General features: G+C 35.3%; 1 protein-coding gene and 1 pseudogene across 2 annotated transcripts in view; both read left to right on the forward strand.

Moving 5' to 3' along the window:
* Positions 1-9,129, forward strand: part of LOC114295987 (telomerase reverse transcriptase-like) — a 72,087-nt pseudogene extending 62,958 nt beyond the window's left edge. Inside the window, exons 6-7 of the transcript XR_014331196.1 lie at positions 3,346-3,619; positions 8,768-9,129. The product of XR_014331196.1 is annotated as a telomerase reverse transcriptase-like (transcript). The remainder of the gene's footprint in view (positions 1-3,345; positions 3,620-8,767) is intronic.
* A 2,694-nt stretch (positions 9,130-11,823) lies between these two features.
* Positions 11,824-27,589, forward strand: LOC114295982 (uncharacterized). The gene is made up of 3 exons (XM_028240266.2): positions 11,824-13,195; positions 14,220-14,295; positions 27,171-27,589. The coding sequence occupies exons 1-2, from the start codon at positions 12,090-12,092 to the stop codon at positions 14,254-14,256; spliced, it is 1,143 nt and encodes a 380-aa protein (XP_028096067.2). The 5' UTR covers positions 11,824-12,089; the 3' UTR covers positions 14,257-14,295; positions 27,171-27,589.
* Positions 27,590-27,923: the final 334 nt, after the last annotated feature.

The raw sequence follows: 27,923 nt of genomic DNA on the forward strand, positions 1-27,923 counted from the left end.
GAGTTCCTCTTGACATGTAATAATGAAGAGGAGAATGGGAGGTGTGATGTATGTGGCTTGATTGTTACGGGAGATGATGTGTGGTAGTCAATGACGAGGTAGATATGTTGTCCGCTTGCCCCTTAGCATGTTATTCACTCAGCCCAAAAAAAAAAAACAAAAGAAGAAAAAAGAACATAAAATTTTTTCTTATATTTACCATTATTGGTGGGTGACAGTAATCTGTTATTAGCTTCAAAGAAGAATTGGCCTAGATAAGCAAAATCAAGCTGTGCATGAGTTGGGTGCTTGGACTTCTAGGATCAATTTTTCAGGGTCCCTTTCTAGTGCAGAGGCTCCCATGGGTTTATATGCTATTTACAGATATAAAAAATAAAAATAAATAAACAGAAAGCAGTGTGGGTTTGTAAGGTTTGTAATTTTGAATGTTTTTATTGATCATTGAATATTGTATATGTCATATTCTCTCATTTGTTGGTTTGTCACTTTTATGTGTTTAGAGCAGTGTGGGTTTGTAAGATTTGGGTTGGGATATTATTGGGTTTGTGGGTATATGCATCATGACTGAGTCCTGCAGCAATGCCATTATATATGTGTTTGAATTGGAGTTTGAATTGTAACAAGGTTATTTACCAATTCTATTTTGAATATATGTAATTAATTATTTGTTCTTACCATGTGTAATGATATGTATAGTTGCCCAACTCTAAAGGGGTCAGATTTTCTTGATTGGAGTTTGAATTGCAACAAGGTTATTTACCAATTCTATTTCGAATATATGCAATTAATTATTTGTTCTAACCATGTGTAATGATATGTATAGTTGCCCAACTCTAAAGGGGTCAAATTTTCTTGATTTTCTTTTTCCTAACTTTATGTTTACAATTTTTTTTTTACTTACTCTGATATTTTGATTTGCAATATTAGTGAACATTATAAATCTTACATGTTTGTTTCTTAATTTGCATTAAGGCTGGGGGAGTTGTTATTTTATTTGAGTTTTGAGTTTTGCTTATGGTCATGTATTGCTTAACAAATATTCAAAATTTATTTAAGGTTGGAAGCAAAATGAATCTGAATAGGTGTAGGTGAAGATTGAAGAAGGTAATGGAGGGTTACATACACAAAACTGATGGGACTAAACTAATATAATAAATGGCTTTGGGTTTTTGGACAAAATAAATTGGGTTTTTTAAGGCTGTATTGATTTGTAAATGATGGGGGAATTACAAAGCAAAGAGTTTGTTGTTGAATTATCAAGCAAAGAGTTTGCTTTTTGAATTTTATTTTATTAAAAAGTTCTTTCTTAAGAACACTTATTTCTTAAATTTTCCCTCTAACCATATGTGATCAATTAAAAGAAGTTCCAAAAAGAAAGAATTGAAAAAAATAAAACCCAAAGAAAATATTGATTGATTTTTGTAAATTAATGTTTTTATCAGTCATTAATTTGTATCCGTGTTGACAATGTGTTATGTTTGTTCGTAGTGTTTTCATTGGGTAACCAATTATTATTTTGCAACAATGTTTGTGTTTAGTTTGTATTTGGTGGTCTATAAAAAACCTTTCATTAGTGTGATAATGCATATGTTTGTTTTGAATTGGGTAGTCTCTTTTAATTATTATATTGGCTTTCTTTTTGTATTTTACAGGTGGATGAAGACTAAAAGCGAATGGTAATATTAACTCCCTTTTTACAGGTCTACATTTTTTTAAGCTTTAAGTTTTTTTTATCTCTGTAATGATTTTGTATTTATTGTTGTGTAAACTAAATGTGCACTTCTTTGATTGATGAGTGTTGAAAAAGTGGCAATCTCGAGGGCAGAATTTACACTATTTTTGGTTTTATTGTTGACAAACTTTGAAAATGATTGACGTTGTATAAAGTTAAAGATTATTTAGAGGCAGATTGACGTTTTGTGAACTTATATAGATTTGGTTTGGTTTGAAAGGTAGACATTTGGAGGTGTTTGTTATTTAGATTTTGATCAAGAATACCTTTTTCGTATTGGCATGGTGTGCTCCAAAGGGAGAACACCATTTTGTTGTTCCTCTTATTTTGAAGTTGTGTCTATAATAAAGGGGATCCTCTTGCTAGAATATATGTTATCTATTCATTTTTTGTATGTCATGGGAAAATAGAATTTTAGGTATACTTGATTCTCAATGTTCCTAGCTTAAGAGAGAATGATAAATAAAAATTATTCAAACAAAACATTATTTACACCGTGCCTTTAGGCACAAGCATACACTACTAGCTTCATATGTAAATATATATATGCAATTTTGTTATATTGATATTTATTTCATTTTAAACACTATATTTTTAAATGTATATACATATATACAATTATAGATTATGCTAAATACAGTGAATTTTACAATTCACGATTCACTATTTAGCAAAACGATTCACGTTTTGATTCGCGACTTGACAATAGTGGATGATGATATGATTATGATAGCAGTTAGACGGTGAGTTTATTGGGATTTTTTATATTGATCTTAGTATTGTCAGATCAACAATGACTTGGTACTAGCTGAAACTCAGACAATGCAACTATAATTCACAAGAATTAATGAAAATTAGCAAAAAATTTCTGAATAACAAGAAACAAACTTTGTAACAAGTAGACTGATTTAACTAAAACATTCCTACATTCATTGTGAAGAGTAGTGATATACAAATAGCTATGAATTCTCATGGAAATATGTGGCTTGTTTGGCTACTATAGTGTCAAAAAAGACAACGTGCAATTATCAAAGTAAGAAACTATAAATATGCCAAATTTGATCACGTCACATTTGAACCACCCAAAAGCTAACTAATCTTTTTCTTGCATATTATTGTTATATAACTCTAAACATATGAGTATTTGGGGAAACATATCTTTTAGGACGTACATCTAGATGTAAGCATTGAATTTGATTATGATATATTTTTGTTTGGCAAAAGCTTTCTGTTTATAAGCTTCAAGTAGTTTTGTCTAATCATCCAAATGGTAACCAATCTTTTTCTTGTGCATTGTCATACTAACCCTAAACTTATATGAATATTTGTGGAAACATGACTTTCATCAGATTCATATATCTTAATACTAAATTTGATTATGATTGTTTTATTTGGTAAAAGCTTCTGTTTACAAGTTTTCAGTGGTTTTTTCCACGAGATGTTATTTGAAGAAGGAAAAAAGAAAGAGAGAAGAAAAAAATAAAGGAAGAAACAAAAAACAGAACTTTTAAAAAGAAAAGATCTAGATGTTATATTATTGTGCAATTGGTTTGACAAATTAATGCACAATCTACCTTCATTTTAACTGTAACTCATCTTTGTCCACTGATCAGATATCTGAATACCCATTTAAGTTCAACTCTTACTATCTGCTAGCAAGGCAAACCAGGTCGTCATTTGAAAGCAAAGTTGTGTGATTATCTGTATGCCTAAATGTCATCCCATATTCTACGATTCTGATATCAATTCAACAGTTGTTGTGAGATTAAACATCTATCAGGCTTTTCTGTTATGTGGAATAAAGTTTCATTGCTATGTCTATGACTTGTCTGACATCTGCAGACTCAACGCGAAATCATATATAGGCATTATTGAAGGGTCTTTGAGGTATGTACTTAATTGTTACCTCAACATTCAGTACAACTTTGTATTTTTAATTAAATACTTTCTTTCTCAAATGATGTTAAATTAAGTGTTTTGCGTTGGCCAATAGGCTAACTGAAAGATCTAGAAATCCCTTAGATATTGATTTGTGATTATGTATCAATTTTAAGTAGAAAATAACATTCCCAATCAAACAACCAAGCTAAATTGACACAACGATTTTATGTGAAAAAACCATAATTAGAGCGCCTCCAATTGTGATAAAAAAAAAACCACGGGCAAAATGTAACGCCCTTAAAATAATACAATAAACTTATCTATCATGGGGAAGAATATAATAGAAATACAATACTTTCATTCGTCAGAGTTTAATGTTTAACAACCAATTAAGTGCCATGTAGGCTTACATCTTTCCAAGTCGTTGCTTGGTTACACAAAGTGAGTCTCGCTCATTACATCTTAAGTCCTTGGCTTTACAAATGACACACCATATAGATAAGACATAATTAAGAAGCCCTTGCTTCCTGACAATCCATCCACGCTATTGCCTTGAAGGAAACATCTCACCTGCACCTGAAAATGATGTCCCCATATAGAGTGAGCCATAGCCTAGTAGAAATAATCTAACACAATATATGAGATTTAGCAAGGATATAAGTACCACATGCATAAACAATGCCGATACTAAAACATCCACCAAGCTTGCATATTTATATGCCACTAAGACCAAACCTTAATCCATTTTCCTTCTATTCATTTCCAGCTCATATATGCTACTCAATTCATGAGTCAAATTCATTATCTTTCAATAACCAAAATGAGATTTACAACTCAATAGTTTTCCAATTATGCAAAACACGTATAAATACTTCAAATCTGTCATTTTACAGATATTTCATCCAAAGGACTTAGCACCCATTTATATAAGAGATTTCGAGTCTTTCACCCAGGACACTTCGGCTAACTTGCTTTAAATGGAGTCTATCCCCTTTCTCCTCCCAAACAAATATAGATATGCAATATATTTATAAACATAAGTACATATGGAGTACATCCCCTTTCTTCTCCCAACAAATATACGTATTCGATGCATTTAGCACGGTCATATTCAATGACAACTAACAATAGATTAGCATTAAATCGCCTAATCCTCATACAATTTCTACAACAATCATGGTTATCCTCCACCGATATGTAGCGATCCCAGTTTTGCCACTTCGCTGAGTATGTCGGGGGTCGAGCTGCCCAGTCAATTCGCGGAGGTCCAGGGCAGCGCCCCTTGGCGAGTCCTAGGGCAGCGCACTGGCGAGGGTTGAGGGGCAGCGCCCCCAAAACAAAAATACAAAATGCATTTGAAGTTATTTGTCTGCTCAAGCGGGAGAGCAAGTCGCACGTGTGGATTTCAGGGGAGAACACAACTTGCACACTGCTAAAAAGGCAGGTGTAGGAGTGAGGTGCGGTGGGTTGGTGAGATCTAAAATTTTTTCCCTTTTCTTCTCTCTTTGGGCTGAAGTTAAATCACTTTTGTATATCTCTTTCTCTCTAAAAACATTTCCTTTCCCATTCTCTCTACATTTCCGACCAAAAACCTCACAAGATCTTTGATTTCTTCAAATCCTTTAGGATTTGGACCTAAGTTCTTCATCAAAGTTGGTTAACTCCTCGAGGCCTTCGTTGTGTGCGGTGAAGATCGAGTTTGGACACCGTTGATTTTGGGAGTTTCATCTCATTTCTTCTTCAAAACTTGAGGTAGGGATTTTTTTAGAGTTGTATATATATATATATATATTTACAAGATCTATATGATTTTTAAAATCTTCTTTCGATAGCTTTGAAAATTGATTGTTGATTCAAGAAGTTGAGTGATTTTGAAAGTGGGTTTGTCTCTTGTTCTTTTAAAATGATCTTATGGGTTTTGATCTTCGTTGATTGAAGAAAATATGATTTTGGAAAGCTTTTTTTCAAAAGATTTGAGTTGTATAGTTTTGTTGAGAAAACCTAGAATTTGGGAATTTTTTTAAAAGAGACTAAAAATCCACGAATGATATTGTTGTATTTATTTTGTGTGTCAAAATAAATAGATGTTTGAAAATTTTCTTATTTATATTTATATAAATGATGAATTTCAGAGAATATGAGAATTGTTGTTCATTTTGGAAATTATTGTTCAAAACGTTGAAATAGTCTTGAAATGACTAATTGTTGAGGATACTTGAGAAGAGGGAATTGTGTTATTCCTTGGATGATGAATTGGAATAAAAGTATTTATGTTCATTTTGTGTTATTGGCATAACAATTCATTTGATTACATTAAACTTTGAAAGTTGATTTGAAAACTTGCATTGAAAAAAGAATGTTGAGAAACAAGTTTTCATGAAATAGTTTTGGGGTAAATACGTTGGTAAGTCTTGATAGGTGGTGTAGATGATATTAAATAAGTTGGCTTGAGAGTCCAGGGTGAAAGATCGAAAACCCGCGCGGATAGGTGTCGAGCCTTCTGGTTAATACCGGTAAAAATGACAATTTGGTAGTACTTGTATAGTCTACTTGCAAACACCGACCTAGGGATTACCAAAGTCGTATTTACCGCCTTTGAAATAAATTATTAAGTTTTGAATAATTGAAATTGCATGATATCATTGAGCATGATGGTTTTCAAAGGATAAAAATGTGATTTATCTTCACAAAGAACATAGCATGGCATGTGCATTTCATCTCTTGAGACTTGTATAAAATGTATATACTTTGTTAAGAATTTCCTACTGGGCTTTATGCTCACCCTACGGGATTTTTATGCAGGAAAAGATGTGGGGATCCCACCCAACTAGGGGCGTGGAAGTATGTGTGCTCTCATTTTGCTGTGACTCTGTGTGTAAGCCAATGGCTGCGTTTATGCGGGTTTGAATAACCGTTTTGTGTAACCAGGCGCAAGCCTTGGAAATTTGTAAACCCTTGGGGGTATTTATTTGTTTATTTACTTATTGTTGGATTAATGTATTGTTGCATGAAGAACTATTGTATCATGTAATGCAAGTTTGGAGATTTATATTCGATTTTCCTTGAAAGAGCCATGATTGTCGTCTTATCATTTGGGCTAGAAATTTGGGGCGTTACACGACAGCCCAATACATTTATCTCTAGACAAATATTAAATCTCAAGATAAATAATTTATTCAAAACTTCCAAAGGTGTGAGTTAATACATATCCAATTTCACCACCTATATCAATAACCATCCAATTTAACATATTCAATGTTAATTCCAATTATTTATACAAAATAATCATTTTATCAAATTAGGGCAAAAATCTCCCTTTTTCCTATATTGACCCAAACACCAAAATCAACTATTTTGGCACACCAACATCTTATAGTCAAACCCCATACTCATTTATCTCTTGTACATCAAAAATCACTCTTTTTGTTTCGCACCCAAATCTTAGATTTGTCCAAAACACAACCAAACATCATCATCTATACATAATAGCAAATAACTAAGCTAAAAATCATATTAGAGTGTAGAAAATCCCTACCTCAAGTATTGAAGAAGATTTGAGATGAAAAATCTAAAATCAACGATGCCTAAACTCAATCTCCACAGCACACAATGAAGTCCTCGAGGTGATAACCAACTTTGATGAAGAACTTAGGCCTAAATCCCAATGGATTTGGAGAAATCAAAGAGAGAAGGTGATTTCTAAAGAGAGAAGCTCTAGATCTGGATTTTGGAGAGTTTTAGAGAGAGGGGGCTGCAAAAAGTGATCTAAAACCCCAATGTTACGGATTGATATAACATAGTCCACTCGAGCGTAGAAAGCCCCACTCGAGTGTCAAACACAGAGGTTCACTCGAGCGTGGAACCTTACGCTCGAGCGTGAAATACGCTCATCCAGTACTTTTGCAGACAAAGTCCTAGCTCGAGCGCCAGAATGCCCGCTCGAGCGTGAAGCCAAAATTTGTGAAGTCCGCTCGAGCGCAAGAATGCCTGCTCGAACGGAGAAGTAATTTTCTGGGTAATAAAGGCTTAGAAGAATAAACAACCAACCTCTTCCAAACACCAAACTATAACCCAATAACCAACAATAAGGGGAAGACAAGGGAAACAAGGTATGCACAACCACCTAAACCATACTAACCCAAGTCCGGAATAACACAAGAGACGGTTCAAAAATCAGAATCGCTATACAAAAGCCACAAAACAATCCACCAAAAAGACATAAAGGAATTATACAAGTGTTCTCTCAATTACCTAGCGATTCCACGCCCGAATTGAACTAACCCCAATGTGTCTCTTCCACCACCGTTTTTACCTCAGAGTTATCTTGCCCAACGTTGAATCCACAATGCCAATGTCGAATCACGACAATGAGTCACTCCAGAATCCACCAAAGCTTCAGGCTCGAATTCCTCGGAATCCACCGAAGAACAACAATTTTTTTTATTGAATAAACAAACAATATTTTGATGTATAATTCTTAAACCATGAGTTGAATACTCAATCAAACGTCAAAGAAAACTAGCAAAATAGCCCCAGATATAAACCCTAATATCTAAGAAGAAGATCTGGAAGCGTAACCCTAGTTTTGGAGCAACATGAGGTTTTATAGAATCTGAAATCGTGAGGTCCGCTCGAACGTGGGAATGGATGCTCGAGTGAAGACTCTATATCGCGTGTTCCAAACCAGGATGGACGTTCGAGCGGAGAAATGGACGCTCGAGCGAAAAAACATGCCTAACAGCGAATTTGCAGACTGGTCAAACTTTTGAAACCAAACATTCTCCGATCGAGCATACAAACGGCCGCTCGATCCCCGTCATAGTCTACGAAGTGGCAATCATGAAAGAATTAGCACCACAAACTTCTCCGTAAGGCACAATTCGGGTTGGATTCGCATCTAAAAACTCATAGCCTCACTGAAATAAAAGAGCGAAAACAAGTACAACTGAAAGGGGTTTTGTCAAACGGGATTGTCAAGAATAAAACCTAACACTAACCATGTATACTTCTTCAGTAAAGTGTTTTCTTGTTTGAAACTACCCAGTTCTAAGTTGTATAATTCAATTATCAAAGCTTATTTCTATGACCCTTCTTTTTTTCAAAAAACAAATAAATAAATAAAAAGTTTTGGCATTTTGTTTTGTTGATTGATAGGTATATGCACAAGCTCATAAAGAAAAGGATGCATTCTATGGATGTTGATTCGACTTTCCGCCCTATTTTTCAAGTGGAGAAGAGAAAAGTTGAATGGCTTGGACTTGTGGCTTATATCCAAGTACTGAAGAGAAAACAATCATGGTACAAGGAATTGTTGTCTTTGTTGAGGTCTAGATTGATAGTGCAAGAGAAGGAAAAATGTGTTTCTTCTATTCTGAAAGATGCAGTTGACGAATCACGTTCCTCCATGATGCGAAAAATCACGTACTAGATCTAGAGATGAATAAAGTAATTGTGTTGATTGACTTATGTTTCGCTCTGGATGAAGAAACTTGTAGTTTTGAGCATCTCCTCGGTTGTCTGCCTTTTGATTACCTTTTTTCTCTTCTATTTCAAAGATTGATACTACAATGCTTGAACTAAATGTTAGATAATCTAAGCGGAAAATTAATCATTTTGTATTATCCGACGATCAAACAATTTCCAATCATGTTCCTTGTGAAGCCTATCATGCATATGACATACAAAAAGAAACTCTAGAAATGTGTACCTTTCGCTTCTGGTAAGATATTTTGGGCTTTTTATTTCAGTTTATTCTTGTTTTTAGTGAATTTTGAAAAATATTATGTCAAATTTTTGTACTTTTTTGTATTTGTATCAACCAAAGAATTCGAAATTTTTTTAAAAAAATTGAGAAAAAATAAAAATAAACTATTTTTATAAGTTCTAGTTTTTTATTTATACAATTTAGCTTCTTTTTTTTTTAATGATTTTTTTTTCAAAATTAACTCAATTTTTTAAGAAAAATAAAATTTAGATTCATTTAATCAAGATGAACTTTGAAAAAGTCATAAAAAGTTACTTAATTTTAGCGAGGTAAGAGCAACTCCAACGGTGAGGCATTAGAGTTGTTGTTGCAATAAAATTACTCGGAATTCACTATTAATTCTGGGATAGATAGTCCTGAATTATTTGGTTAGAAATGATATGTAACCCATATTTGTTTTCTCATTGGATTAGATGTCTGGAAATGATTATCCTATTGAATCTAATGTTTGATTGGAATATTATGAAGAATGATAAATGCTTAAAAGACTGTTTTATTCTTTTCAATTTTTTACTAAGTAATAGCAATATTAAACCCGTCTTTAATTTTTTTTGGCTAGATTAAATGATGAAATTAAAACAAAACATCGATAGAGATTTACCATTTAAATATAGAGAGATTTGGTGATATACCCCTCATTGTATAATTTATTTTTCAAAAGGACAAGAATTATATAGATCTTTTCAAAAACCCCCCAATATTTTAAAATTTGTTTCTTTTACTATACTACCCTCACATATATATATATATATATATATATATATATATCAGCTCTCTTGTAAAGTTATCCCTACAGTATATTTCAAAGTAAAATTTTACTTTAAATCCTAGTAAACTTTACTCTGATTCAAAGTAAAATTTTACTCTAAATCAGAGTAAAATTTATTATGATTCAAAATAAAGTTTTATATCATTAAGCACATATATTGTCTTAGAGGTAAAATTTTACTCTTATTTTATCAAACAAAAATAGAGCATATGCCAGAGTAAAATTTTACTCTCATTTTATCAAACAAAAACAGTGCACATACCAGAATAAATTTTTACTCTCATTCTGTCAAACAAAAACAAAGGACATACCAGAGAAAAAAAATAGAGAAATAGAGAGAGCACATATATTGCTTTAGATTTGGTTCAAACCAGAGTAAAATTTTATTGTCTGGAAAACAAAGCATGATGAGGAGACAAAGAAAAAAAGAAAGAGCTAATATAGATCTGAGATGATAGATCTCAAATTTGATGTCATCAATCTTAGATCTGAAGTCTTGGCCGCTAAGGATGACGATGGTGGCATCGAATAGTGCTGGTGGTTGAGATGCTAGTGGTGAAACGATGGTGGCGGTGGTGGTGACAAACAACATCGATGGTTGAGATGGTATTGGTGAAGACGATGGAGGTGGTGGAAACGATGGTAGTCGTGGTAGTAGAGATGGTGATGGTGGTGTAGATGGTGGTGGTGATGGTGGTGATGGTGGTGGTGGAGAGAGCTCTTAGAAAGAGATAGAGGAGAAAGATAGAGAGTTTGTGTATGAAGGGGTAAATTTGTCACACAAAATATAAATCTGAAATTTTTTGTCCTTTGTACAAGATTTTATAATTATGAGGGGGTTTTGAAAGTATAATTATTTTTTTTGGTCCTTTTAAAAAAAAAGAAAAATAAGAGGGGTTTATAGTCAAATTTCCCTTAAATATAATACATAATTAAATAAAATACTAGGGTAAATATGTTATCTCACCATTTAATCTCTTGGGATACGTATCCTACCAATTATATCTCATATCCTCCTAGGATATAATAGCCCAACATATGTTGGACTGATAGTCCAATTGGATTCCTAATATGGCCTACTAATTTGCAACTGAACAGTGAATTCCTGATGCAATGGACATTGAGTCTAATTCTTCCCTTCAAACAAACATACTCTAAGGGCATATTTGATTGATAGGATTAGAGCATAAGATTGAGATTATTAATCCATGAGCCCAATAATTCTATGTTTGTTTTGACATTTTGTTTCAAGATTATTAATTCAATGGATAATTAATCCAACAAATTTGTAGGATTATTAGTAATTGGGTAGGAGTGTGATTATATATCTTGAGTTGAAAAATAAAATAAAAAGACTCTTTTACCTTCATATGTTTTATTATCCAATGTAAATTAAATAATGGACAAGGGGATAATTTATCTTATTAATCTAATTAGATAGTGAATAGCACACTAATTTGATGAGATTATTAATACATTCACTCTTAATTTTGTGAATCGAACACGGCCTGAGAGAAATGGTAAAAGATTTATAATTTTAAATTTACTCATAATGATGTGTTAAGAGAATTGAACATCCATATAATACCTAAAAGTGCAAATTCAAAAATAATACCTAAGACAAACTAAAAATATAATACCTAAACATATAAAAGTGCAAAGAAAAAATAAAATAAAAAAAAGTGAGCCGTTTGAGAAAGCGAGTCGTGATGACAATTTACTAATTGGTCTGCCCATATGTACAAATTTTTTTGCAAATTAGGTTCAACAAATCCTTCTAATCTAGGGGTGACAATTTACTTGTGCGTATATATATATATATATATATATCTACGTTGCGTCATTTTTAGAGAGGAAGAGGGCACAAGTTTCGTTTAGGGTTAGGGTTAACGGGCGGGATCGGGATCTGGAGGAGCAACCGAACGAGAGCGAGATTTTTGAAGATGTCGACGAGGGAGAGGGAGAGGGATCAGTATTGGTATGTGTGGATGGAAAATCGACTATGCTGTCTAAATATTACTCAATTGGGGAAGGGAAGCTGTTCTCGGCCTGAATTTCAAACAATGTTTGATAATTCTGACGGTGTTTTAGATTTACCGATAAAAATGGGATGTATCTCTGTGGGTTCCAAATTGTACATGATTGGGGGTGAGAGAGAGAAGTGGATCACCCCCGATGATGATGATGATGATGGTTATAAGCTTGCTATTACTGAGATTGATTTTCTTCCCAATCTAGATGTATATGCGTTGGATTTTGATTGTCGTGGTTGTGCATCTATCCGCGCCTGCAAGAATGGTGGTGATGATGATATTCCCAGGATGCTTGTTCCCAAGTTTAGTCCTCTCGTGATCAACCTTGATGAGAAGATTTATGTTCTGGCGAGACGACCATCTTGCAAATACGATAAACCACTTGAGCTGCCTGTTTTCGAGGTTTTTGATCCCCTCCTCGAATCCTGGAGAGCCCTCCCTCATCCCCCCTGGACAGACCCTGCCCAATTTAAAATAGGTAGTGATTATATGCATCACCACTTTGTTTGGGCTCACAAGATCGTCTGTTGCACCATTGCTGGTTTCTACATTTTTGACACTCGTATGGAGAAATGGGAGTTCACTGAAAAGCGCTTTTCCCCCATCCCTATGATCTCCTGTGCTGCGGCTGAATTCAATGGGTTTTTAGTCGCCATGCCATGGGACCTTCAACAGCTCAGTATTTATCAGTTGGATTCCGATGGGATCCCCAAGTCTTATCGCGTACTACACGAGCTTTATAGTGTGTTCAATCCGCCTTTTGTTCGATACCATTTCCAGGGCTTTCTCACCCATTTGGGTGATGATGTTGATGGTGGCGGCCATAAAATGTGTTTGTTGTATGCTGGCGTGGATCATTGTAATACGTGGTATGCACGTGTGGCAATCTTTCGGGTTATATTATCATGTAATGATGCTGGTGATCTGTACCCCCATGCATATCTCGAAACCGTGGAAGTTTATGATTTAGAGAAATTTGACGGGTTGTCTTGTTGGATCGATTCTGCTTTTGTCACGTAAGCAAAAGCAAAGATTTTTCTAATTCCTTCTATTCATTTATATTTATGATGATGATGATGATTTCCTCTTATTTTATTTTATTTTGGGGGGAATTACAATTTAGTGTGATAGATCAAGGGATTATCCAACCCCCCCTCCCCCTTTATCCCTTACAATTATTATATGATTATGATGATGCTGATGCTGATGCCTATGGTATCAAATGACATCTAATTACCCACTTGTCCCTCAATACTATTATGACTTTGACTTAAGGTCAATTTAATCGATGTTTGTTTGCCTTCCTGCTGTGTTATGGTGTTCATTGTTTAGTCTATGAATTTGAACTTTATGCCCAAAGTAGCTTGGATAGGTTCAGCAATGGAAGAAATTATGTGCTACATCACTGTTGTAATAAGAATTGTCTGGTTTAGTCCATGCCGAATCACATCTATGAGTGCAATTTTTAGAGAATTTTGTCACTTTATTGATAGTTAGTTTATTTATGTCTTTTAGTAAGTTGTGATTTAAAGCTACCCTTTCTGGAATGAACTCTCTCTTTCATAGTTCACACTACAGTATCGCTAAGCCTCTTTCTATGAAGTATCAACTTCATTATAGCTGCAGATTTTGTTGTGAAGGTAGCAGGCATGTGAAAGTTGAGGATGGAATATAACTCTTTGTCATATTTAGGAAATCATCTAGATGAAAGTTAATAGCTGCATTAGGTGGTATCTCTTTTGTCCCTAGTATTTTTGCCTCCTGTTTTAGTATAAACACACAGGGAAACTTGAATTATTTGAATTTGTTCTATTAGGTTTGAGCACTTTATCTATAGAGCTTACAACATGTGAAGCTGCATAACAATTTTGATAAACCTAAAGGCTAAAGTAGTTCTGTTTGAAGACGATATATGGAATTCATTTTGTTGTAGTTTTACTTGTCAATGCTAACATTCAACCTTCTTTTCATTTTGCTTTGTTTGCTCTCTCTTAGCATCTCACTTGATGAGCAATGAGACTTTTTTTTTGGTGTTGATAGGTATGATTATTCGAACAAGCATGATGTGGGAGGCTGACGCAACTTTCATGGATGAAAATCTTTTTGGATTAGATAGGTATGTGCTCTGTTGATTGCATATAATGATCATTTTCTGTGTTATTACATTCCATTGTGAATTGCAGAATAATGTTTCGAGTGTGCGCTGTTTTTGTAATATGTTAATATTTATATATTGTGGCATTTCTCGTGTATGAATTGAGCTGTATGACAAAATAGATTAATGACACATTACCTCCCTAATGTTTGGAATCATACACAAAATACTTTCGTGTAGAAATTGTTTCCCTCCCAAACTTGCCTTTTTAATGACAAAAATGCACCATCTAGATAAGCCCTGATTCTTCTTTGAATCATTGACAATGGTACTGGATTGTTGAAATTTTAGACAATTTAACTTTTTCCCCAAATGTTATAGCCTTTTAGTGGGTTTTTGGCAAAAAGACCACAATAGTTATGAGTATTTGTGAAGCTGTGAATACATAGAATAAGGTTATATTCTTGTATTTTTTGATTTCCAATACCATGGGGTATGCTGACCCCACTGATGCAAGGGTGGATGGCTCTGATGGTGGTTAATACTAAGCAGTGTTTTAAAAAGCGTGCTTAGGCGTGTGCCTAAGCTCAAAGCGAGGCAAGGCGTAGCTTTGCGCCTCAGTCATGGTGAGGCGAGGCGACACAGGGGAAGCGCTGCCTAGGCGATGAGGCGAGCGCCTTATTACAAAGCGCAAGGCGAGCGCCTTGTGCGCCTCGACTTTCTTCCACTCCAACAGGTTCTGCTCTCTTCTCCTCTTCTTCTCTTCTCTGCTTCTTCTCTCTCTGCTTCTTCTCTTCTGCTTCGTTTCTGCTTCGTCTTCATCTTCTCTTCTCTTCTCTTCCCTTCTTTCGTTGTCTTCTTCTCGCTTCTGCTTCACGATCGCTCTCTCTCTTCTGCTTCGTTTCTGTTTTGTTGTCTTCTGCTTCGTTTCTGTTTCACGATCGCTCTCTCTCTCGCCTTCTCTCTAGCGATCGCGATCGCGATCTCTCTCTCCTGTCTCGTTCACGATCGCTCTCTCTCTCTCGCGTTCTCTCTCACAATGGCGATCTCTCTCTCTCTCTCTCTCTCTTCTGTCTCTCCGTTTATCTTCTTAATTCATATATATACAATATACTTATAATATATAAAATATAATTGATTTATGTATATAATATTATACAATACCTATTATATAATATATAATATACTTATAGATAATATCTATGAAGCACGGACACGGACACGCGACACGACACGACACGACACGACACGGACACGCCGACACGCCGACACGCAAATTTTCAAAAAATGGGGGACACGACACGCTGGAGACATGTTCAATATATATGATTAATTTTATTTATTATATGTCATAAAATTGTTAAAAAATAATTAAAAAAACATTGAAATAACATAAAATTGCATTCCATCAATACATAACATATCATTCAAAGCTACCAACCATCATTTGTTACAAAATGCATGAAAATCAAACCACAAAATATAAAATTATCCAATGTACCAACAACTATCATCTATTACAAAATCCATAAATATCAGAAAATGTGAATTTAAGTAGAGGGAACTATTACAACATCTTCACCACCACCTCCATTTTCTCCTTCATCTGTAAATAGGACCGCCTCCATAGCCGGTTCATCAAGTGAGAGGTTAGCTATCCCAAGCATTCCAATATCATTAAGTGAGTCAAAGTTATCTCCAGCAATGTCCCACATTTTTGTCTCTCCTTGCAAGTATTGGGAGCTCCTCCTTGATAAAAGACGAAGATTGCTATAAATGAACACCAAGTCCTCCGCTCTTTGAGGTATCATTTTGTTCCTTCTCACTGAGTGAATAAAGGAGTAAGTACTTCAATTTCTCTCACAACAAGATGAAGGGTTGCACAAGTAATCTCAAAGCTAGTTTTTGAAGAGATGGTGCATATGCACCATATGCACACCACCAAGTATAAGGGTCCATGTGCCACCTATTATGAATGGAATCATACTCCGAGAATGCTTCAACATATCCTGAAAATTTTCTAAACTCAGTTATCACCTTGGTTCGCTCTGTGATATCTTCAAAATACCTTTTAAAACACTTGTTTCTCTCACGTGTCACCTCTTCATCCCTATGTGGAGGAACTCTATTTTGATTCTCATGGAGCCACTCATCACTATAATATCTACAATACAAATAGGAAAAAATAATTATTTCAAGAAAGACTAGATGAGTCCATTAAAATGAAATATCTAAAACAAATTTAAATGTGATACTTACTTTGGATTCAATGAATGTGCCATACAATGGAGAGGAGTATTGTTTTTATTCCAACGATCCACGAGAATTTGATGTACCACATTGTAAAATGTAGATTCCTCATCTATTCTTTTCCCTTCATGTCCATATATTGTCATCTTCACTTTCTCTATCATTGTGTCCTACATATCATACACTAAGTGAAGGCAAGGTTTGCCTGTATTACAAGCCCTAAGCATGTCATATATAGGACCCGTGAAGGAAAGAATATAATTAATGTAGTCCCACCACACATCATTCAAAATCTTTTCTTTTACAAATTTTGCCTTCTCAACATCATTCTCTCTATAGCAATTCCACTTGTCACTAATTTCCATTGCTTAAAGCCCATGTTTTATAAGCTTCAACCTCTTGAGCATCACAATTGTGGAGGCAAATCGTGTTTCGGCAACCGATAGCAACTTCAATGACACAAATTCATTGTACATAGCCAATCGCATTGAGTGATTGGAGATAAAATTTTTAATCATCAAACCAGCTCCGTCAATATCACTAATCCAACTACACTCTTCATGTGACCTCATTCCTCTCAATATTCTTTGCTGCACAAATATTTTTCAAAGCTAGATTTAATGTGTGCACTACACAAGGAGTCCATAGAATATGAGAGAATTGAGCTTCAATGAGTTGTCCAGCTGCCTTACAATTAGGAGCGTTATCCGTGATGACTTAAACAACATTACTAGCCCCAACCTCATTAATCACTTATTTCATCAAATTTGCAATAAAATATTTGTCTTTAGTTTCTCCAGAACAATCAACTGCCTTAATAAACATAGGCCCACTTTCACTCACCGCCATAAAATTAATCAAAGGCCTCCTTTGAGAATCACTCTAACCATCACTAACAATGCTCACCCCTTTTTCCTTCCATGTGCCCCTAATTGGTTGCAACAATCTATCAATATTTGCCCTCTCCTTTTGAAGTAATGTGGTTCGTAACAAATTACAATCGGGAGGTAAATATCCATGAATATTATGGTTTGCAGCAAATGTATAAGAGCTGACATAGTAAGGATTTCTTGCAAGATTAAATGGTACCCCCCCCCCCCCGGCCGAGTAGAACATCGTAGCAATTTCAAAATGTAATTGCTCTCTATCTTTCATGTTGAATGCTTTCTCAATAGCACTCCCACTCCCAGGCGCACTTCCACTCCCACTCCCACTCCCACTCCCACATGTTCTCCTTTTCTTTGATTCATAAGCATAACTACTACCAATTGATACACTAGAAGGGGGTAGTGGTACATTTTTGGGATGAGCATTTTTAATTCTCAATTCAGCAGCATCATTCTCATTTTGCAATTGTGAAAGTTTTTGACTCGTAATTTTCTTACAAACACCAATTCCCTTTCCTGGGAGTTTTAATAGGTGTGCCCTTGCTCTTATATATGAACCTTTGAAAGTATTATTACAAAAATTACATTGTAATTGGCAATTTCCTCCTCCTTCCCCAGGTTTCTCTAATTTAGTTATATACTTCCACAATGGTTTGTTCTCATCAAAATCATCATCAGGTATATCATTAGAACTACCACCCGTAGTAGCCATTGTTTCAAAATTACAAATTTGTTCCTATAATAAAATTAATAAACACATTATTATTAAAATTAACAAAACTAATAAAATATATATATATATATATATATTCTGAAATAAGACATATTAGCAAAACTAATTAATAAATATATATATATATTCTGAAATAAGACATAGAGGGGAAAAAAATATAAAATGAAAAAAAAAAAGACGCGAAAAAACAAAATAAAAAAGAAAAATATACTCAAACAGAGAGAGAGAGAGGAGACGTCGACAGACAGAGAGAGAGAAACATCGATTGACGAAGACCGGAAGAAGAAGGAAGAAGACCGAAGCCAAGGAAGGAAGAAGGTGTACCTTACGAGCGACGAGCGACGGCCGAGGAGCGACGACGAGCGACCAGGTTCTCTTTCTCCTCTGTTATCTTTGCCTTCTCTCTCTCTTTTTGTTCTCTGCTAAGCTCTTTGATCGATTAGGGCTTTTGATCGATTTAGGGCAAACATAAGTTATTTTTGTTTTTTTACAGATTGACCCCAAAAATATTTTGTAAATTCTGAAATTGACCCTAAAAATGTTTTGTAAATTCTGAAATTGACCCCGTGTGTCCCGAAAGTGTCCATAATGTGTCCTGGACGTGTCCGGCTTCAAAAAAAATAAAAAAAAACTGGACACTCTAGTGCATGTCGGACACGTGTCCACCGCGTGTCCGTGTCCGACACTGGTACGGAGCCCTCAGAGAGGTGTCTGTGCTTCATAGGATAATATGTAAAATGAAATACATTAATTATTTAAAAATAAACACATGTACATAAAATAAAAATATACTTATGAAAAATAAAAATAAACACATGTATATAAAATAAAATAAAAAAATTAATTAAAACACATTATTTAAAAAATATAACAAATAAATAAAATAACATATATATATATATTAAAAAATTAATTGTTTTTTTTTCTTATTAAAAAAATTAATAATATACATATTTAATATTTGCTTATATTGAAAATTGTGCTTTATTAATATTTTGCTTAATTTCTATAACTTGCGCCTCGCTTTGGTGAGGCGCGCCTCGCCTTGCGCCTCGGGGCTTAGGCTCCAAGTGACCTTGGCGCCTCGATGCGCCTAGGGTTTTTTAAAACACTGATACTAAGAATTGTGTATGCCTATATGTTAGTTATGCTTGAAATGTGCAGAAATCTTAGAAGCACGGACACAGACAGACATGCACACACCAAATTTTTAAAAAATGCAGGATATGATACGTTGGGGACACGTGCAAAACATATAATTTTATATATTTATTATGTCATTTTTAAATATTTAATATTTATTTTATATTAAATATTTAATTTTATCAAATTTATCAACGTTAGGTGTGCTATTTTAAAAAAAAAAATGGTCCTCAGTGTGTTCTCAACGTGTCTCCAGGGTGTCCTGAACGTGTCCCAAGTGTCTCAGCATGTTTGATTCTATGCGGCGTGTCCAGCACTTGTTCGGAGCGTGTTCGGTGCGTGTCTGTGTCCAACACGTGTCGGACGCCTGTACGTCACCTCAGGAGAAGTAAGGGTGTGCATGGTCCGGATTGGTTCGGTTCTGAGAAAATCCAAGAACCGAACTGATCCTAACGGTTTTGTGATTTTGAGAACCAGACCAGACCAGACCATTATACTTGTAAAATCGGACCAGAACCAAACCGAAATAAGGATTCGGTTCGGTTTGGTTCACGGTTTCAAAAATTTCTATTTACAATAATAAATTGTTAATATTAGCAAAATAATTACTCAAACTAATTACATTTAGCTCATGATAAAAATTAATAATATTAAGGCATTACTCAACATTACATATCTATATTATCCTAATATTATTAAAATTACAAAAAATCAATTAATAAAAATAAAATTTGATATTATATATATATCTTTTAAAATTCGGTTCGGTTTGGTTCAGACCGCGGTTTTTTCATAAAATCCATTAATCGAACCGTTTTTACGGTTCTCATATTTCTTAAAACCGAAACCGAACCGAAACCAATTCTTAATAGAACCGAACCAAACCGTACAATTCGGTCTGATTCGGTTCGGATTATCGGTGTGAACTGATTTTTGAACAGCCCTAAGGAGAAGTGTTCGTACTTCATAGGCAGAAATCCTAAAACATTCTATAGTGCACAAACAAACCACCACACAAACGTTTTATTCGTCAAAGTATAATACCTATGTTGTATGGACTTGGGTATGCGTGTCAGGTGTTGGTGCATATCTATCTAGAGGTCGGACTCATCAAATCTGAAATTTAAAGGTGCGCAGACTCAGCAAAAAAAAGTCATATTTTTATATTTTATTCTATTATGTGGATAAAATGGACTTGGGAATGGGTGTCGGGTGTTGGTGCATATCTATATAGAGGTCGGACTCATCAAATCTTAAATTTAAAGGTACGCAGACTCAGCAAAAAAGAGTCATATTTTTATATTTTATTCTATAATGATAAAATGGTACTTAACGTAACATACGGTGTCAAAAAGGTGTTTTATAACAATTACACAACAAATGATACAGGTAAAATAGTGTTAAATTCAAATATATGAGAAGTGTTTAATGGAAAGTATTAGACACATATCTCACACCCTTGTCTGAGTGTCGGGTGTCCGACACGGGTATTTGATTTATTTTGAAAAGTCAATGTAACATAGCCCAAATACTCTAGACCATTCATGCACAAGAACTTATCATAGTAATCAAGTTTGTCACTAAGCCTTAACATATAAGAAGTGCTTTAAGATGGACTGTGTTAACATCAAAAGATTATACTCAAAAAATATATTATTTACAAATTTCCTCTCTTTCCATACCCCAAAAATATAACCATGTTGTAGTGTGACCTTGAGCATAAGCTTGACTAGCAAAAAAAATCCACTTTTAATCCTCCAACAATCTAGCCTTTCCAAGGTGAGGCGAGTCACTCTAAAAACCTAAATATTTGAAACATAACAACATAAAAAGAATGAGTTTTCCAATGAATTTATGTGGTGTGGGAACCATAAAATCTGTACTTGTGTAGTGGCGTGGCGTCAATAGGAAAAATAATATGATAAGAAACATTGAAGAGAAACTAGTACACTAGTCATTTGTATAATTATTAATTTATGACTTCTCAAGGAATATCAAGTTGTAGTAAAATTCATTAGTATCAATGAGGTACCAAAGTTAATTACTTTCTATAACATTCACAACCTTGTACCCATCGTGTAATCTGTTACATGGCCATGGGGTGTCAAGTTACATTGCAACTAAGGTGGTGATGGCATCGTTAGCTAAAAACATATCAAGCCAAATCATAAACCAAGTCATCATAGCTTATTGACCCTAGTGGCTCATCTCGTTTTCAATATTTCGGTTCCTTAGACCCCTTTGTATACATTGGCCCATGTGGCTGTTTAACATTGCAATCCCTAGGACTCCAAAGCATTCTGGTAATTTTGAATTTTATTAGACAAACATTCATTTATTTTAATCTAGTTCTTGACCCCAAATAAGTCTAAAAGTCACTAAACCATACTAATAATATTTCTATAATTTATATGAAAAAAGTTCTCTTCTTTCTAAAACATTTTATTTCTCATCTTCTTTTTCTTGCAATGTTCTTGGCGTTCTTCTCTCCCTTTTATTTCAAGACCTTTGAGGAATATCAATTTGTAGTAAAATTCATTTGTATTAAAGCACCAAAAATTAATTACTGAGTACTCAAACTTATTTACTTTCCATCACATTCACAACCTTGTACCCATCGTGTAATCCACTACTTAGCCATTAGATTGCATTACCTCGCAATTGGTGGTAATGGTATCGTCACCTAATAGCATATTTGGTTAAATCATAATCCAAATCATCATGGCATATCAACCTTAGCCCCCCTTTCAATAATTGTGCCCTGAGGACCCATTCAAAGGGGTGGGCATCGGTGGCTGGGTCGGGCTAGACTTGCACTACCTAACAAGGGACTGTGTTTGCCTAAACCTGCACTTTGAAGAGTAGGCCTATTTAGCATCCCAAGCACAACCCTAAATGAAAAACAATTCTTGAGCCTGCCCACTCAGTCCATATATAAAGGTTGTTTCTTAGTTTTTATTATTTTTTTAACTTTTTTACGCAAGGATTTTTTTTTAAAAAAAACTTCCAATTCAACATTCCAAAGTACTCTAGTAATGTATATATATATTCATAAGCGTAGATCAATAGTGTTGTTTGAGCCCAAAATAAGAAATGTTTCCTGTATATATGAATAATAAAATATTAAATAAATATATTATTTTTGGACTTGGCTGAGCGACCCTACAAACTTGAATCCCAAGCCCAACCTGAAAATTAAACATGCCTAAAACATTGTCCTACCTTTGGATACCCTCTTAGGCCCCGTTTGTTTTCAGAGGTAGAATGGAGGGGATTGATAGTGAGGGGATTAAATAAAATTGTGTTTGTTTTGATGGTAATTGCTAGTGTAGGAATTGTTAAATTATTTTTATATAAAATAATAAAACAAATAAAAAATATAAAAAATTAAACATTAATATTTTAAAAAAAATTCCCAATATATAAAAAATAAAAAAATTTCTAATACCCTCACTATTTTTCTAATACCATCTCTATCTCCTCCATCCCAATCCCCCTTCCAAGGCCTTTACTAAATACTAAGGGATTAGGAGTCCCCTCCCCATCTCTCAAAACAAACACCCCATATAGTAGTCCCACCTCACTATCAATCCTTATAACCCCAAACAAACAGGGCCTTAAGCCCTTATAAAATGGGATAACTTTGAACTTCATATACATTGGCCCATTTTTGGGCTGGCTGATGCCGACCCCTACCCCTTCATGTACATTGGCCCATGTGGCCCATTGACATTAAGTATATCGACCCTTTGTGGCCTGATACTGTTGTGTTTGGGTTTAAGCTGAACAAACATGGCAAGAGAACTTTTTCTTGTTATTTTTAATATTATCAATTACTAATTTAAAAGTTTGCAACTTAAACTCATTTTCATGATAACTTTGAACTTCCTAGGCAAGCATTCATTTATTTTAATATTGTTCTTGACCTCAAGTTCGAAAGTTTACTAAAGCAATCCAATAACATTTCTATAAATACATAAATGAACCAATCACTTTTCAACCTAAAACATTTTGAGTTTTGTATTTAAATAAAACTTATATAGGGTAAATTATACTAGGCTCCCCTAAGGTTTCTGATATATTCAAATACCTCCATTGAGGTTTCTGAAATGACAGAAACCTCTCCTATCATATATGTCCATGAACGCTGTTAACTGATGATGTTATTTACCCTTAGGTTGACTCACTATGGTAACCACAAAACCTCACTGTCACTGGTCTATGCCTCACTAGCCCAAACAAAGTCACCACCATGACAATAATAACCAAAGGTACCATCATTGATGTCGACCACCACAGTTCCACCATCGGCCACTTCCTGAAACCGCCATTCCTTCCCCCACACAGTTGCATCACCTTATATTTTTCAATGTCATCATATTTACCAATCTAATCTCAATCTTGGTTCCGTGGTGAACTACCAGAAACAACCCAACCACCTTGAGCAAGCCACATTTGTTACCATGAAATAGATGAGACAATTGAATTTTTTTATGTTTTATTTTTGAAACTTGAAATGTAATTTAATGGAAAAATATGAATCAATTCAAGACAAAAAAAATTAAACCAAATCAAATATGTGCTTAATGTTGATTGTGAAAAACATTCTGCCAAAATATTTCATTAAATTGTGGTTATTTATATGTTTAAAATGGTAGAGAGAGATTGGGTTTATTTATATAAGGTTCGCGCACGTGCATGCACATACACACATATATATGCATGTATGTATAGGGATGCCAATTTCAACCCGGCCCGACGGGGACCCGATCCCCTGACCTCGATTAGAATGGTTTTCCCTCGAAAAATACCCCCGCGGGGACGGGGATGGTATTCCAAATTGAATCCCCGATCAGTTTCGGGCCGGGGACGGGGATAGCTTTCACAGCCCCGGACCCGGCCCATCCCCGGCCCCATTTCCCTGATGTGAAATTACTGTTATGCCCCTATATATATATATATATAAACCAAACCCTAACGTAACATAACACAACCCCTCAAGCCTCACCGTCTCTCTCTCTCTCTCTCTCTCTCTCTCTCTCTATCTCTCTAACCCTCTCATCACCACCACCGAGCGATCTCCCTCCCTCCGTTGTAAGGATCATCAAACACTCTTCAACACACACACTCTCTTTGAAAAACCAGATTCAATCAATTGCGCTTAGAGAGAGGAATTCTAAAGAGAGAGAGTTGCAGAGAAGAAGAGGGCGAAGAGTGGGCCAGATCTGTCGCCGTCCACCGCCACTGTTCGCAACCGCCACTGTCTGCAACGCCACCGCCGCTGTCTTCCCTTTACTCTCTCGTCTCACTCTCCAGATTCTCTCTCTCCTTCCCCGTCTAGATCTAGGGTTTCGAACCCCTAGATCTGTGTTTTCCATATTTGAGTTTCGCTTTGCCGGTGGCTTTTCCAGATCTGTATCTTCCGCTGCCGTCAGTGCCATTTTCCTTATCGTCGATCGTGAATCCGTTTGGCGTGAGAAGCTTCGTTTTGTCTCCAGCGGCACAACTAAGACGTAATGTTATGGTCAGATCGGAGATGCCAATGGTGTATGTATATATATGTCTTTATTTGTCTATTTTTTTGGATCTCAGATCTGTAACCTGTTTGTGTATGTATGTATATGTCTCTGTTTGTCTTTTTTTTTTTTCTTTTTTTTTTTTTTTTGATCTATGATGTTGAAAATGAAACAATTGATAATGATAGTGGATCTGTTGATAGTGTATGTATGTATATGTCTCCATTTTTTTTGATCGGAGATGCAGATGGTGTATGTATGTATATGTCTCTATTTGTGATGTTGTTGTTGATGATGATGTCGTTGATAGTGGATCTGTTGTTGTTGATGATGTTTTTGGGCCGGGGAATTTTCGGGGTCGGGGAAACCCGATCCTCGTTAGGGGGCGGGGATGGGGACGTTGATGGGTTCCTCGTCGAGGATCGGGGCCGGGGAGGTTTTCACAATCGGGGATCGGGGATGGGGAGTGTGATCCCCGGCCCCGCCCCGGCCCGTTGCCATTCCTATGTATGTATAACCTTGAAGTAGATAATTTTTAGAAATCTATTCTATGTATAGATAGAGAGAGGAGGAGTGGGAGCTGTAGTCATTCTGGTCAATGTTGGTGGCAACGCTTCCTCTTGTAGTGGCGATGATGTGGTATCTCCGTGTCATCCTTCCAGAGGCTAAGAGACGGACCCAATTTGGAGGGGCATTGATCTTCATCATCAAAGTGAACCAAAGTGAAGGCTAGGCTTAGGTGATATTTAGACTTTTGTCTTTTAATGCTATCTTTGAATGGTATTGAATTAAATATGTATTGTAAGAGGGCAAAATTGGCAATGGCACAAACCTTTTGGCTGAAGTCAGCAATTTGGACTCACTGGCGATGCATTATCAGAAGGGTCAATTTGAAACCAACAATCAAACCACAAGGGAAGTCAATGCCATTTTGAAAACCTGGAGGGAGCCTCTGCGGAGGTCCGTGTAATTTACCCTAAAATATAGTCCAAGTCTTCATGATGAAGTATATTTGCTCTTAAAAATAGAAGGTACAAGTCATGACTATATGAGTTAGTTTTCAAGTGGAGTGAAAATTCCTTTCTCCAATCCTAACGATTAGTAGTAGTAGCATAGAATTAGGGAAATAATTTGAAGAAATTATGCAACACCTACTTGGTTGACCGAAAGTATGACATGGAATGAAAGGAGAACCAAAACCAATCTAAAGACTTTCTCAAACATCCTCGAAACACTAAGGAAATAAAGATTTATTACGAAAGCATCAAGTAGATGCCAAAAGAATACAAAAACCAACCCCTCAAATAGGGACCTAACCAACTAAATCATCAACAAAGTGTAAAACAACAAATAAATCACGGTCTGCTCTTCCCGACACCCAACTGTACAAAACATTGCAAAATCGAGACTCTAATTGAGCAATCGACTGAACACTCCCCTGAAAGACCCGGCAATTGCGCTCCAACCAAAGCAATCACATCAAACACAAAGGAGCTAATGCCCAAGGTCTTCGCCGCCTCTTCCCAACTTGACCACCCCCTAGCAACGAAGAACATCCATGACTTGCTTTGGTTGAACCCACACCACTCCAAACAAAGAAAAAACAAGCACCCACAATCGAGAAGCAACCACGCACAATACCCTTCTACTTGAACATTCATTCAAATTGGTTCAAACTTCACAAAACTCAACCTTTATAAATTTTAAATTATCAACTACTACGGTATCCAACGAAGATATATACATATAAATATAATTTATTATATTATAATAAGGACCCAAAAGTTATAATGTTTATTGTATCTTCTGATTAGACAATACCACCACAAGATTAGGCTTGTCTGGGGTTGGATTATGGTATCTTAATTGGGTTTGAGTGTTGGGCTATTATATGAGCAATTTAGCACCATTACTGTTGGAAATGTAGGGAGACATTTTCATTGTGATAGGTGGTACTGGAGCATTTCTCATTACTTCATGTTGGCAATATGTGGGCATTAGAAACTTAAATTATATGATCCTTGTAGGGCCTTCGGTTCCCATGTTTGATTTCTGGTGTTTTTGTGAGACATGTATTTTCGTAAACAGTGACTGCAAATGATTGCTATGATGTCTCACACACTTGAAGATAGTTGAGCTTTTCTGATATTGTACTTAGATAACGATTATTCTTAAAGTAGTCTCAAAGTAAATGAATAGTGTAATAAAACTCTCAAGCCTGTGAGTCCAATGAAGTGATTTTGTTAACCCACCCCAAAAAAAGTGATTTTGTTACACGTATTTTACATTATTTTGGTACCTTCTATTCTTTTTATCAATCTCTATCATAATATGAGTATTTAAATGTTGTGCTTGCTTTCATGACAGTGACAAAAAGAATAAGCGTGCTGTGAAGTATATGGAGGGTGATGCTGTATTCAAGAAGCTCAAAAACATTGCTTGAATAGATTGTTATGCGAGTCTAAACATCCATGCCTTCTAAGTGATATGCTACTTCTAGTGTTTTAAGTTGTCTAAACCCTTATCCAGGACATTATCTTTTACTAGGTAATGCTTTTGAATTGGTCTGTATTAGAAAACTCCATCTAATGTAGTTCATGCCCTGTTACCATGAGCAGCTAGAGGACGGGCATATGGTTAGTTTCTTTTTGTGTTTTAGGCAGGCAGGTTATAGGTTTGCTAATGGAATGCAATGAACATAATTGAATTGTCTTAGTTGGACTGGTAATTAATATGTACTTGTTAATATATGTTTATCATAGTATTCATGTATGTTTTATATTTAATTGTTTGGGTGAAGATAAATGCCTGTCTTTTTATCCTGTCACAGTAAGCTACTTCATTTTACCTTTTTCTCTCACTACAATCCAACAATCCAGGCCAATTTGATAACACAAACCACACATTTCCTCTCTTGAGTAGTTTTTCAAGACAGGCTTGAGGATCCACAGACCATTAACAATCTTGAACCATTAGTTTCGGGGTCGATGTAGTGAGCTTGATCACGATGGAAGCCATTACCACCCCTTCTGGTTCTCTTATCATCTAATCAAAGTCATCACCATCCCAGCTGCAGGATCCTCTTTTCTTTCTTTCTGAATGGATCATTCCCTTCCATGG

The sequence above is a fragment of the Camellia sinensis genome, chromosome 5, assembly GCF_055761805.1.
Source record: "Camellia sinensis isolate YWXY chromosome 5, ASM5576180v1, whole genome shotgun sequence".
Lineage (NCBI taxonomy): Eukaryota > Viridiplantae > Streptophyta > Magnoliopsida > Ericales > Theaceae > Camellia > Camellia sinensis.